At 49.2% G+C, this 13,426-nt stretch overlaps 1 protein-coding gene across 1 annotated transcript in view; it reads right to left on the reverse strand.

The window, feature by feature from the left end:
• ASTN2 (astrotactin 2) overlaps nucleotides 1-13,426 on the reverse strand; it is a 410,202-nt gene that overhangs the window by 112,840 nt on the left and 283,936 nt on the right. The window contains exon 17 of the mRNA XM_062590667.1: nucleotides 4,897-5,162. Coding sequence (XP_062446651.1) covers nucleotides 4,897-5,162 — 266 coding nt within the window. The remainder of the gene's footprint in view (nucleotides 1-4,896; nucleotides 5,163-13,426) is intronic.

Here is a 13,426-nt window from a genome sequence, read left to right on the forward strand (position 1 = left end):
AGACCAATGGAGACAGGACTGGCAGTCCTCCTGTTCCAGTAAGCAGTCCTTTTTCCTGTAAAACCTTCCATCCACAACCACAGCAAAGTCATAATAGCTACGAAAAAGCCATTCAACATGTACTAGGACTTCTGAACACATTTCCTTGACTCATATCTCTTCTTGTCTCCCTCCCCCATAACCTCAAATTATTAGAATGAGGACACCTGAGATTATTGGGAAAAATATTTGTGAAAGGGGAAGTTTGAAATGCAGCGCACACCAGTACTGGCAGAAGCAACTTTGGAAGTCTCGTGCCTAACCTCTACCATGGTAAACGCCAGATTCTCCAGGCAGGATGCAGATACTAGTGACCATGTAAGTTCTCTAACCAATACTATTTAATCACAGTGGGAAACAGAAATACTTCTTATCAGGAGCTCAATCTGTACAGTTTTTCCACTGGGCGCAGTGGGAGGAGTGTGGGAAGACCATGTCCCACACTCACTCACTGCCTGCAGTGCCAGAAGTGTGATGCCAGGTATTCCCTAGGCTGGCTCATGCACATTTATGCTGCAAGGGGTTGAAGAGAGAGTCTGAACAACAGTGCAGCTGTAAGCAAAAAAATCCTACAGATTATGGACAATGGAGAGTCTCCTTAAGAATGAATTGCTTTGGACACACATTCCTTAGGCAGCCAAAGGCAAAACCTGTCTCCTGGACCCTTCTGAATATCAAGTCCTTGCTCCAAAACAAGGAAAAAATAGCAGTTCCCAATGATATGGAAATAAAGTTTTCCAACTTATTTCACATGGGCAAAGCAATAAATTTTCACCTAATCTCCTCCTTGGAAATACCTAATTTTAGCTGAAATTTAGCATGCATGCATACAAAAATCACAAAGCAGCCCAAGGCAGACACTCCGCATGGAAACTTAAACCCCAGGACTTAAAGTCTGGCAAGGTTATCAGAAACTGAGAACAAGGTCTTGTACAGTGAAGTAGTGGTAAATAAAAGAAGTATGTAAACTTACTTTATTGATATTAATAAAAACTGCACATACTGAAGTGGGCAAAATTTGTGTAACTGCATCTTGCCTCATCCCTACCATTAGGCTTGTAACAGAAAACTCTGAGCAAACCTTATAGATGCTAGTATCCATGTTGTTAATGAGCTTGCTTTCTCTCTCTCTCTGTGTGTGTGTGTGTGTGTGTGTGTGTGTGTGTGTGTGTGTCTTCATAGAGAGAGAGAGAAAGAGAAAGATCTACACTATGATTTTCTTTTAATACTACCAGGGAATTGGGGTTTTCTTGCTGTTCCCATAAGGTCAGCATTTGCTGAATCAATCGAGCATTATCCACACAAATGGGGAAAAGCAGGCAGGGGAGTGCTCAGCTGCGGATGCTGTGCTTGGAGGTAAGGGACTTGGCCAGTATCTGCGCAGTTCACACTGCCAGACTGCTGCAGTGACGTTCTCGCTCCCTGGACAAAGTACTCTTCCTAGGCTCAAAACGGCAGAGTCTGAGCACTTGAGCGCTCATGTCATGCTTATGCCACAGGCCAGTGCCACTCTGTTACTGGCTGGGACCATCTCCAGATCTCCTACTTGATGCCGAAAGAGGATGTTTCATCACCTCATCCTTACGTCAGATGCTTCTCACAGCAAATACCCTTGGAGAGTCTATCCCAAGGGCAGGCAATGCACAGGCCAAGAAAGTAGTTTAAACTGATTTCTTTACTTCACATTTACAATGGAATTGGAGCACATCTGTGGTGTCTCAACTACATGGTGGTTCTCACCATGGAGGTGAATATTTCTTATGGAACACTAACTCCTTTTTGCTTATCTCTCTCACTCACTAGCTTTGGTCACGTGGAAAGACCTCATATAACAAACTGGCATTCCTTATCATTGGAGCAGAATGAATTAACCTCGTGACGCGCTCTGCACATTTTCACACAGGCAATGCTAGCCCTATACAAAGCTATCACCACCAAGGCATGGTCCCAAGTAACACTGGCCTCTTTCAGAAGGGCTTGTGCAGTTTTCCTCACTGCAAACCCCAAGCCTGCAGGCACAGCTATGCAGGAGACACTTGGGTGCTCCACCTCGTGCAAATACCAAAACCAGAGTCATTGCTTTCCACAGCAATGGTTATGAACATCTCATGGCAGCTAGGAGCTATAAATTACAACCGACAAACTGAAGGCACAAGGACTTCTCCCTACCTGTGGGGCTCAAGGGGAGCAGGGGGAGGAGAGGGCGAGAAATAAATAACCTGTAAGAAAGATTGATGAAGAAGAGACCGGGAAGCGGGCTGTGGAGGAAGAGAAGGGATGGAGGGAGCAGGACAGCAGATAAGATGAAGGTTTAAGAAAAGAGAATGAGGAAAACAGGGAGAGATAAACACTAAAGTTGCTTTGAGATAGTTGATTAACCCTGAGGAAATGGGGACATCATAGAAAGAGAGCAGCAGAGAGAGGAGACACGGAAAACAAAGTATTCCTTGTGTCCTATCATGGCCAGGATAAGTCCCCTTGAATGGGCTGCAGGGAACAGGAGTGCGAGAGGGCTGGCTATCGAGAGAAGCCCGCAGTCCAAACGAGACCCAATTCAGCTGAATGCCCATAGATCAGAGAGGACAGTATTCATCGACCTGCCTCTCACACCCAAGCTGCCACTCTGGGCAGTGCAAGGTGAACCCGTCTCAGCACCTTATTCGTTCTCAGCTCTGAGTGTCCTAGATTACGCCACACCTTAGCTGTCCTGAAGCTGCAAGGCTGATCAAGAGAGCCAAGGAGAAAGGGAAGCAAATGCACACGCGGCACGCACCCTTGCAAAGACAGCCTCCTTCCGGGTGCACCTCCATCTCTGGGTGAGCAGGTGCACGGAGGACGAAGGATTCATTTCAACAGTCTCCTAGAAGACAGCTGGGGGTTTTCTTGTTTGGTTGCTTCACTAGGGCTTTGTTTGCTTGTTTGTTGTTTTTCCCAGTGCCTCAGCAGAAAGCACAATGCAGGCTGCGTTCCAGCTGCAGCTGATGGGACAAGCCCTCCACTGGGAGGGAGGGAGGCTGCTGGTGGTGAAATACAAGCTCTCCTGCTCCCCAGGACAGAGAGGTGCTCCAAACAAGCCTGCCAGGGCATGTAGGGGCCTGCTGAGGTGACAGGACGGGATCTTCCAGCCTGGAGTCAAAGAGGCAGGGTGGCATTTGCCACTTGGGCCCAGGGCCAGGATATGGGAGCTGGTATGAGCAGTGTCTACAAAGATCCGCCAGATCGTGCTGGGCTCTGCTCATTTTCACTGTTAACTCCTTCTCTGCTGGCTAACCTGTCTCCCCAAAAAGGAATTGTCATCTTGCAGACCGCTGCTGGGGAGCAGCCTCCTGTTTGCCCGAAGGAGGCCAGCTGTTCCACTGCTGTCCCTGCATCAGTAATGCCTGAACATAAAGGCAGGTAAATATCTAATTAACAATTGCCCACTAGAAAGAGAGGGCATGGGTGAGGAAAGGATGTAGATGGTGAATGCCATCTGGCTCTGAAAAAAATCCCTGTTCTCTATGTACTCACTACAGATGACAGGGAAAAAAGAGATGATCCTCTCCTTGCCAGGGGTGGTGGAACAGTGATGGTGCCAGCCTAGGTCTTGAAGGGTCTGTAAGGCCATAAGATAAGGTAGAGCCAGAGTCTGCTGGTCAGAATCAGAAGAGAAGCAGGGTATGAAGAAGAACATCCATAGACAAGGAGCAGTGGGACCAGACCAAGGCAGGCTAGAGAGACCTTCACAACAGAAGATGGGATGAGGGAAAGCACAGGATAGTGAGGAAGGTGAAAAGCACAAAAACAGGATGAGAAGCGGTGGGGAGAAGGAAAGCTTGGGGAAAACAGCTGGAGGGAGAGGGGAACAGAGGCATGCAAGTCAGGCATGGCTGCATGGAAAAACAAAGAGGGGAATGGCTGGAAGAGGAGTGAGATCAAGGACTAGACAAGCAAAGACAAATCTGGTGAGGGATCAGGATGCAGAAAGAAGCACAGGGGCTCTTTTGCCTGTGGATCTGGAAGAGGGTGAAGGATCGTGCTCTGTGGTCACACCTCCATTTGCTAGGATTGTTTCCAGACCTGCAGCCTTCTCCATCCCACCCACAGCTGCTGCGTGCTGGCTCAATCCAAGCCACTTAATCAAGTGCAGGCTCAGTGCTAATAAGTGACTTTAAACAGGTCTGTCATTTTTGGATTTGAAAGTAGGGTGGGGGGCTGAAGGGAACAGAGAAAGTGGGAAATAAATCTACATATGATTAACACTGAAGTTCTTGCAGGATTTGCAGGAGGGAGAGGAGGCCAGGCCCTGGGGAAGGGTGCCCTCCAGCTTTGCTGGTCCCTCCTGGAGTAACAGTGACCTCCTGTGGCTGTGGACTTGTCCCAAGGGGCTGGTTTGTCCCTCCATTAGCAATGGCACTTTGCAAAACCACACAGAGACCCTGAAGGGCTTCAGCCACGCCTCACATGGCCAAAGGCTGAGATTTCAGACCCAGAAATGAAACAGTGGCCTGGAGCCTTGGCTCCCAGGGCCATCCAACAGGAAGAACCCTGAGCACTGGTTATCTGCTGCAGGTGGACACAAAAAGCCACTGTGACACAGACTGCTAACAGCATTACCCTCACTCTGGTAAAAACAGGAAAATACAGGTCTGCAAGACCATGCAGAACAAAGGGAGCTGTGGTAGTACACAGGAAGACTTGACAGCTCCATCACTGTCCCTGACACCATTCAGAAGTGTTCCCCACCAAACACACACGAAAAGACCGCCCTATTCCAGGAAACTCAGTGTTTACACAGAAGACAGAGGAAGGCAGACTTAAAAGGTGACTAAGGCAGGAACACAGTGATAGAACTGGCTCCAGCACCAGCTCACTCACCTCCCTGGTATCATTGTCCTGGATCAGAGCGTACAGAGGCACCACCCGGTTGATCTCTAGCAGAACTGGTGTAGGGCTAAGCTGCTCCTTGCCTGGACGCCGGCACAAGTGGCAGGTTGATGGGCAGCGCCCTTTCTCCTCGCAGTGGATCTCCACACCTGAGATGAGGTGGTCATCAGATAGCATCTGTGCTGTCAGCAGGCCCGAAAGGTAGGTTATGAATGGCATGGATTTCAATTCCTTCTTGTTCCCAAGCTCAGTTGTTTCTGGTTTGGTGACAGGGAGAGGAAAGAAAACAAACAGCATAAAATAAACTGCAGCACAGTGCACTTCCCAAACCAAAACTTCACTGCAGCCAGGATAAATGCAGCTGCTGACGGTGCAGGCCAGGTGGGAGCAGGAAATCAGAGAAGGTCAAAGAGAGAGGGAAAAAACAGGACTTGCAGGTTGCTGCTCTAGAGTGGGTAGAAAGTGTGCCAACCAAACACTCCTACAGTGACAGAGTTGGCCATGTTTGCCTTCTTCCTTTTTGTAATTTGCACATTCACTTCTTTTGCATTTTGATATGAAATAAAGCCACCCAAGTGCATCTTCTCTACCAAAGAAAACCCTCTCCAATGGGACCAAATCAAAAAGCTGATTGCCCTCCTCCCCTCAACTCCAGCCCTTTCCAGCCCCTGCAGTCCTTGGCTCTTGCTTTTGGATGACACAGTATTAGACAGGACACTGAGACTGAACAGAAGGAGGCTGCAAATAGGTTACATTGTACAATGAAGCTTCTTAGCAGAGAAGATAAGTGGGTACCAGAATGATCTCACTGCACAGGGAATAGAGTGGCATTTCCTTAGCCAAGCTGTCAAGACCCTGCACCCTCTCACCAACCACGTGGTGCCACAATGTCGAGATAGAATGTTTGATATATCCACAGCCTAGTGGGGAAGGGAGCAAGGTAAACTAAATATGAGAGAGTAGCACAAAGGTGCTTTCAAAGGTAACTCCAAGGAACAGCAGTATTCCAGTATAGGAGACAATTCTGCTCCTTCAGGGGGACGATTACACCCGGAGCAATGGCTGGGAGGCTCAGTAGGTCATGTGGTGCGTTCTTAGATACACTCACAGAAGGAGCTGTGGAGAAGCACTGCTGTTATTAATGGTAATTAACGTTCAGCTTTTAGTAAATATTCAGTAAATATTTGAAACCTACTGTGAAACTTCCTGGTAGATCTCAAGAAGACAAATCCACAGAGCCTTACTTTGCTCTTCCTTGGCCCAAACACTTGCTAAGGTCAAGGAAAAACATTATGCTCTGTGATACACTGAGGAGCCAGGTATCCCATCTTTATACTGTACTCTCCTACTTAAACCCTGTACGTGAAGACACTCCCCTTGGGTTGATCCAAGAAGAAAGTCCCAACTTTCACAGCCTAGCGATGGGCTTACAGAAGAGACATCCTTCTCTGTCCTGAGCCTGAGTAAGGCTCACAGCACTATGCGATGGATGGACAGATGGCTGTTGCTTTCAGCAACTTCCCAGTCCAAAGAAGGAGCTGTACAAGAATGAAGATTGACACAATGGTCTCAGCTTGCAGTGACATGAAGTTGAAGTGGCAAGGAGTACGTCAATTAGAAATACAAATAAACACACTATTCATTCATTATTCTCTAAGCCCTTCAGGCTAGGGACAGCCCTCCCCTCTCCCTCTGGCTGTCAAAGAAAACTTATGTGCACAGGATCAAAGCTGTCACAGGAGCAATGAACAAATTCCAACGCACCTACCTTTCAGTGGGATTAAAGAGGGACAATTGCTAAGACAAATTAAAATAAGCCTCTGAAGAAGGTGCCTCAGCATCTGAGGAGACAGTGGTATACACAGACACGGAAAAAGAGAGCTAGAACTAGTTCGGAGGGATTACAAATCTGGGAGAGTGGCTCCAGATAATGTCAAGCCTGATAAGATGAAGCCATGAAGCTGCATGAAATTGCATGGTTCAGAGAAATAGAAACTACAAGGTAATTCCACAGGCCTCTCCTCACTTCTAGATAAAACTTTCTCTTTTCAATATAGCTATGAAACTACATTTAGAAGAAGATTGTGATGGTGATGATCCTTCTGGGCTGCAAAGCTTATTTATGATACTTGAAGCTGTGATTTCAGAAAAAATCCACCAGAAAGGAAGTTTTGGAGCCATATTTTAAGGGAGAACATAAGGATCAAACTAAGAGAAAGGGTATCACTTGCTCTCTTGATTTACAACAGTATATTAAAGCCTCTTTCCCTCAATATTGGCCTGATAGCTAAGGATTATAAACCATTGGCATCTAATGGCTGGATGTGTCCTTTACTCAGGCTTGATAAGAGTCAATAAGAAGTCAGAGCTGACCAGCTTGCTTGAAAATCTGACACAATTTCAAGTCTTTCTGAAAATCGTTGTCCAAATCACACAGAGACTTCTGCCAACACATTTAGCAGTGCTGGGTAGTCCCTGCATGTGCCAAGAGTTGGTCAGCCCATGAAAATGGCAATTTAGCACTCAACAAGGGGTGTCCTGGTTAAACTATACAGAAACAATAGCTTGTGTGTCAAGAAGTATTACTGAACTTCTGTGTTGTCCTTATTTACTCAAAGTATACTCACTTTGCAAGGTAAGTACAGTGACAAAGTGATTTCCTAATCAATTGCCTAAAATTTGCAAATGTGTCTTTTTAAAGCTAGCTCTGTGGGTGGTAACAACACACATTTGGGAATAACAGACATTTCCGAGCAGGTGATCTCATCATTGCTTCCCATACACATTGCCCTCCACACCTTGCACCTGCTGGAAGAATAAAGACAGCCTAGGATGGATGGGCAGCATGGTCAAGCTACTGGGGCACTCTCCAGGATGCCTTGCTTGAGGCTCTTCTCAAAGTTCACTGTTCTGTGCTTTTCTGCCTTTGCTATCTGTCCCTTCTGTCTTGAAGCACAGGGCAGCTTCTCACGATGCATTTTCACATGGTGCTTGCGCTCTTTGGTGCTATTAGAGTACAAACAAGCAGTAACCTCTCTTGGTCTTCCTCAGTTACAATCTGTGTTTACATAGAGCGAGCTGAGGCAAGTAAGAGTAAATTAAACCTCCGAGCAAGAATTTCCCTCTGCAAGAAAGAGCTAACTCAAAGGGTGCTTGGCTTATGAGTTCAGCAGTCTCCCTGCATTGCCCCGTGCTGAGTGACAAGACTGCTTGATTGATGCAGCTGTGAGAGCTTCAATTCAACTCTTTACATTAGTTAGCCCATCCTGGAATACAGATGAAGCTCCATGCAGACATGTCACCTTGGGGAAGGAGAGGATATGTCTTCCCTGCAAATGGTGGGCAAGAGCTGGCTAGACAACAACAGTCCTCTAGCTTCTACCCACTTAGAAACACATCTCCTTTTCGCAAGAGGAGAAAATGAACACAAGCTCCTAGAACACATCCTGCATGACCAGTCGCCTTGTTTATCCATTGCTCCCAGGAAAGGGCACTGCAGCCGGGGTGGGGTCAAAGAGGTGGTAGTTTAAAAGTTCTACAAAGGGACCAGCGTGAAGAAAAGGGCTCCTCCTTCCTTCTGAAGGTAATACAAAGGAGGCAAAGCCTTTTCAAGAGCAGCAGTCAACAAATGTCCTGGAAGCAGATTAGAGTTCTGCAAATAATATAAGGTAGGAAAACAGAGGCTCATCAGGGAAGCTGTATGAGTAGCCCAGCTCCCCTTGCATGGCCGGCACACTCCCTCAGAAATGGAAGATTAAGATTAACCACGGAGCCAGGTGACTTGTGACACACTTGTCAGCACAGTAGATTTCATAGGTAAGGCAGAAACGTGTGTCTGCATTTAATCTTCTTTATTACAGCTGAAGCCCCAGTCACTTTGGGGAACAGAAATGCTTTGTAGACCGCGTTCCTGGGGACGTATGGGATTACTGTAGTTCAGGTTAACGGTTCAATGTGCTGGCAACTGTTTCATGGTGTTCCCCTGTATCGAAAAGGCTCTAGGTTCAACTCCAGATGATGAAAATGGAACAGAACACAGCTCAGTAGCAGGAGACAGGCTTCACCGCCAAGCTGCCAGCCTAGAAGACTAGACTAGAAATCATCAGTGCTGGACAGCAATTCCTGATAGCTTTTGTTGAATGAGCTTTGGGAGCCTATGTACAGCCCTAAGGGAATAATCATCCCATTTCTGCCAGTAAAATCCATTCTGAGAGTGTTGGCTGCACAACCTGCTTTGTGATCCAGCTCCTCCAGAGTCAGAGAGAGGCAGTGAGGAGGAACTACTAGTCCTCACCTACTTGCTCTGGGAGTAGAAAGCATCAGCTCCAGGTGTCTTCAGCAGCACTGCGTTTATCCCTAGAAAGCCAGTGGTTTCCTTGATGGAGAGTCTACTTCCTTCTCTCACTCCACACACTTCATCTGTCACTTTCAGGGTCTCACAGAAGAGTAATTCAAATTAGGGAGAAATATTCCCCCAAAATACATTAGCTTTATTCCTAGATCTGCTGTTGCCACTTTAGCCAAAGAAGAACTAAGAGAGAACGAGGTCCCTAGATCTCCCTCTCTACTATGCCTGAGATGAAATTTCAGTTATTTGTTCAGTTATTTGCATGCAAATAAGGGGCTCACAAACCAGCCCACTCTACTCAAGGCAAACCCAATAGTGGACTGGAGAAACATCGTGTATTCCTGGAGGCTTGGTCTGGCTTTTATTACCTAGTTGCTGTACAATATTTGTCAGTGCTGAGGTTCAGCTAACTGGCTTCTTGGACTAAAATATGCATGGCCCAACCCTATTCCTGATGAAGTCAAAGGACATTTCTGCCATCGGATTACAGAGAATCAGAACCAGACCCTGAAACATAACACTGAAATGCCATCTCCAGTTGCCACTGAAGCCAACAGAAACACTCTTGTTGTCTTCCCTGCAGTCTGGGTCAAGTCCAGAGTAAGTAAACTCAGCTTTATTGTTCAGGTCCACATTGCATGAGCCTTCTACAGGACTGGATAACCTCCCAGAGCATGCAAATTGTACTTTCAAAGTCTCTACTATGTTCCCAGGGAAAGTCTTCGCAGGTGACCATTGCTAGGCTGCTCCAAAGGCCCCATTCTGGCAGCAAGACAGGCTTGGCAGCTGAGGCTGCAGCACAGTGTACCAAGAGTGAGGAAGGAGGGATTCCTTATCAGCCCTTGCATCTGAACATGCTTTCACTAATGCTGCTGGCGACTCAGTGAATCCTGGCAACATCTGCTTGGAAGCACAGCGCTGCGGATGTGGTTAGACGCATCACAGCAACTTGTGGGAGTTATTAGTTTGTTTGTTTGTCTGAAATATGTATTAAAAAAAACCAGCCTTCCACTAAGCACCAAGCCTTGTATAAGAAAGGGAGGATGAGCACTGCAGAATGTGCAGTGGTATTGATCGCCTGTTCTGGTGTACAGCTCTGTCTCTGTGCTCCATCAGGAATTAAACAACCTCAAAGAGATGACTGCTTACACAAAGTTCAGGGGTCCGTGCTCAGGATATGGTAGTTTTAGAGATGCCAGAGAACACTTAAAGCATTACCAGCAGCACCTCCTAGTGCTTGGACAAGAGGGAACATGATAACACCGCTACTACAACAAAAGCATAATACCTAATTCTTTTGTATTTGAGAGCTGTTTTGTCTTGAGAGCTCCCAGGAGACACTGGTTTTGCTAGTGGTCCAGTATTTTATTCAGTGCCTGTTTCAAAAGATCCCAAGTCATTCCAAAACTGGGAATCATTCCACTTCCCACAAGAATGCAGCTACATCAGGGGTAGGATGTGGTAGCTCTTTAGCAGCAAAAAATCTTGGAACAAGGAGAGAAGGTTCTTCAGCTGAAGCCATAGAGGGAATTTAAGGAATAGACCCAGGTAGGAATTTCTCCAGGTTCAGTGAGTTAACACCTCCAACACTGACAGACTGTTACTGATGCATAACTATTACTGATTCACCGAGTTTTACATTTCACCACAAGGAAGAGGTAATTCTGGTCTACCTCCCACCTTACGCCACCCTCCAGCTGGGACAGAGAATATAGGCACAACCACGAGCAGAGGACTGGGGATTTATGGCCAATATGTTATTCACTGGCACGGGCTGCCACCTTATTACTTAGTGGAATAATACCCCATTTGTTGGCAAATCCACTGAAACGGAGTTAGAAAGAAAATCAATAGATGTGTTTGCCTGGGAATTGCTCTTGTAGTGAGATATTGTTAGTGTAGTAACCAATGGAGCTATGAAGTGCTCTGACAGCTTTAACTCTGTCTGCTGTTAGTTATGGGCAAACATTAGTCAGGGCTGCTAGGAAGACCCAAGCACAGCAACTACAGAGAGCCGGTCAGTCACCTCCACCCATATGTGTCCACCTGCGCAAGAACCGCAGTGCTAGACCCCGCCACTGCCCAGGCAACACCGTAACAACACTGGCTCAGGGCATCCCTGCTGAACCAGCCAAGGGGCCAGCAACGCTTGTGTGGCTGAGGCAAGCTGGGCGAGCTCACCTATGAACGGCTACTGGCCTTTTCAGGAGCGCAGTGCTCCCTTGGTGCAACCTGAGTGGACGACATGGGAGACTTGGGTCAAAGCACGACCAAAGCCTGCCGAGGACGGAAGCGATATGCAAGCACAGAGCCCAAAAGCGCTCATGCGAGCGCTTGCAAGCAAGGGTAGGTGCATGCCAGCGGGGGGGGGGGGGGGGGGGTACCTAAAATGACAACCTCGGAGCTGCTCAAGGCCACGGCAGAGCGTCGGGGCTGTGAACACATCCGTTTGCAGGAGCAGTGAGCACGCACAGCCGAGGGACAGCACAACCTGTGCGCAGCCTGGGCCCTCATCAACACCGCCCGCAGCCGGACGAGCATCAGGGCTGCGTGCAGGCTGCGCCCGGCCCGCGCCAGCGCCGGAGCCGCGTGCGGCACGCGTGCGGTGCCGCGCACGGCCGGGGCAGCAGGCGTGCGGCCCGCGGGGGCCGAGCGAGGCCGGGGCGGCGGGGCAGCTTTTGCGCCCCGGTCGGCGAGGGCCTGCTGCCCTCTCGTGGCACGCGGCGAGGATGGCTCCCAGCTCGAAACCCCTCCACCGCTCGCTCCGCCGCTTTCCACAAACGGCCCCGTCCGCTGCTGACCTCTCTGCTCCGATCCTTAGGGAAACCCCACAAAACACCTTGGAAAGACGAGGCTCAGAAGCCCAGCACGTAACTTTTCCCGAATACCAACAAATTCAACCTCCTACGTGCACTGGCTTCACGGTCCCTTTCCCCTCCAGACACTGCGTCCACCGTCCCGCCAGTGCCACCGCGGGCTGGCCTGTCGCTCTGCCCGCTGCTCTCCACCGACCAGCGTCACTGGATTAAACGCAGACCAGCTTCTCAGAGCGTTGCTCTTCCAACCGCATCTTAGCTTCATTTTCCTGCTAGGCTCAAGAAAGGTTGCTGCGTCCAAAGCCTGTCTTCTGCCAGCTAGTGCAAGCCCCTAGGTCACCCTACGCTAAGCACAAAGCGTGGCCACGGCGAGAGCAGCGAGGTGCTCGCACACCGGTGGCCTCCGCGGCGAGTCCCCGGCCCCAGGCTGTCCCGGGGCCGGCTGCGAGGGACCGGGCAGAGCCCCCAGCCCTGGGGCGGCTGGACCTCGTCTGCACCAACCTCGGCTTTGGGTGACAGGCCTCCGTTGAGCACGGAAATGTCTTAAAACGGTTAAAACCGGCCTGGCGAGCCTGGGGCATTAAGGGAAGAGCTGGGCGGGCTCGGACCCATGATACTTCAGCCCGGCCCTCAGCTGCCTCCGTGCCGCAGATGCTCTTGCGTTCTGGACCGGGTTACAAGAGCCCGCTGCAGACGTAATCGCAGCCTGCGTTTCTACCGGGGACCCCAGGGCTGGGAGTGAACGAAAACAGCGTGGGAAGGTGGAAGGAGCCGGCAGCTGGGCAGCGAGGGGAGACGTGGCTGCTGTTACGTAGGGTTGCATGGAAAGCTGCGATGACCTGTTCTTTAAAAAGTCTTTAAAAGTTTATTAAGAGCCTCATAAAGGGCAGCCCCCACCCTACCTCTACAGCAGCATCGTGTGTTAGCCCTGGGGGAAGGCGAAAGCTGGATTTACAAGGGTCCTGCGTAATGCTCTTAGGGGTAACCCCCTGCCTTGCCTTGCTTAGAGCACAGTCCCACCTACGACCAGGCTTTCACCACCACAAGACTCGGTGGAAAAGACCCGTTAGCGGGGCAAGGCCACGCTGCAGAGCCAAGTGAGGACGGACAGCTTGCAGCCTGGTCCAGAGGATGCTGGAAACGGGCTTGAGCCGTGTGCGGGGAAGCGCTGGTGGTCCGGGGAGCCAAGCCAACAAGCTGGTGAGAAGTTAGTGTCCACACGACACTCCCTGGCGCAGTACGAAGTGTTCCTGGCAGATACCTCCTCCGCTTGATCCACCTCAGTGCTTTTGATCTCGATGCACCAGCAGAGTCTCCAGCAACCAAGGCAGAGACAGCAGCATGGACTCCTTCACTT

The sequence above is a fragment of the Rhea pennata genome, chromosome 18 (assembly GCF_028389875.1).
Source record: "Rhea pennata isolate bPtePen1 chromosome 18, bPtePen1.pri, whole genome shotgun sequence".
Taxonomy (NCBI): Eukaryota; Metazoa; Chordata; class Aves; order Rheiformes; family Rheidae; genus Rhea; species Rhea pennata.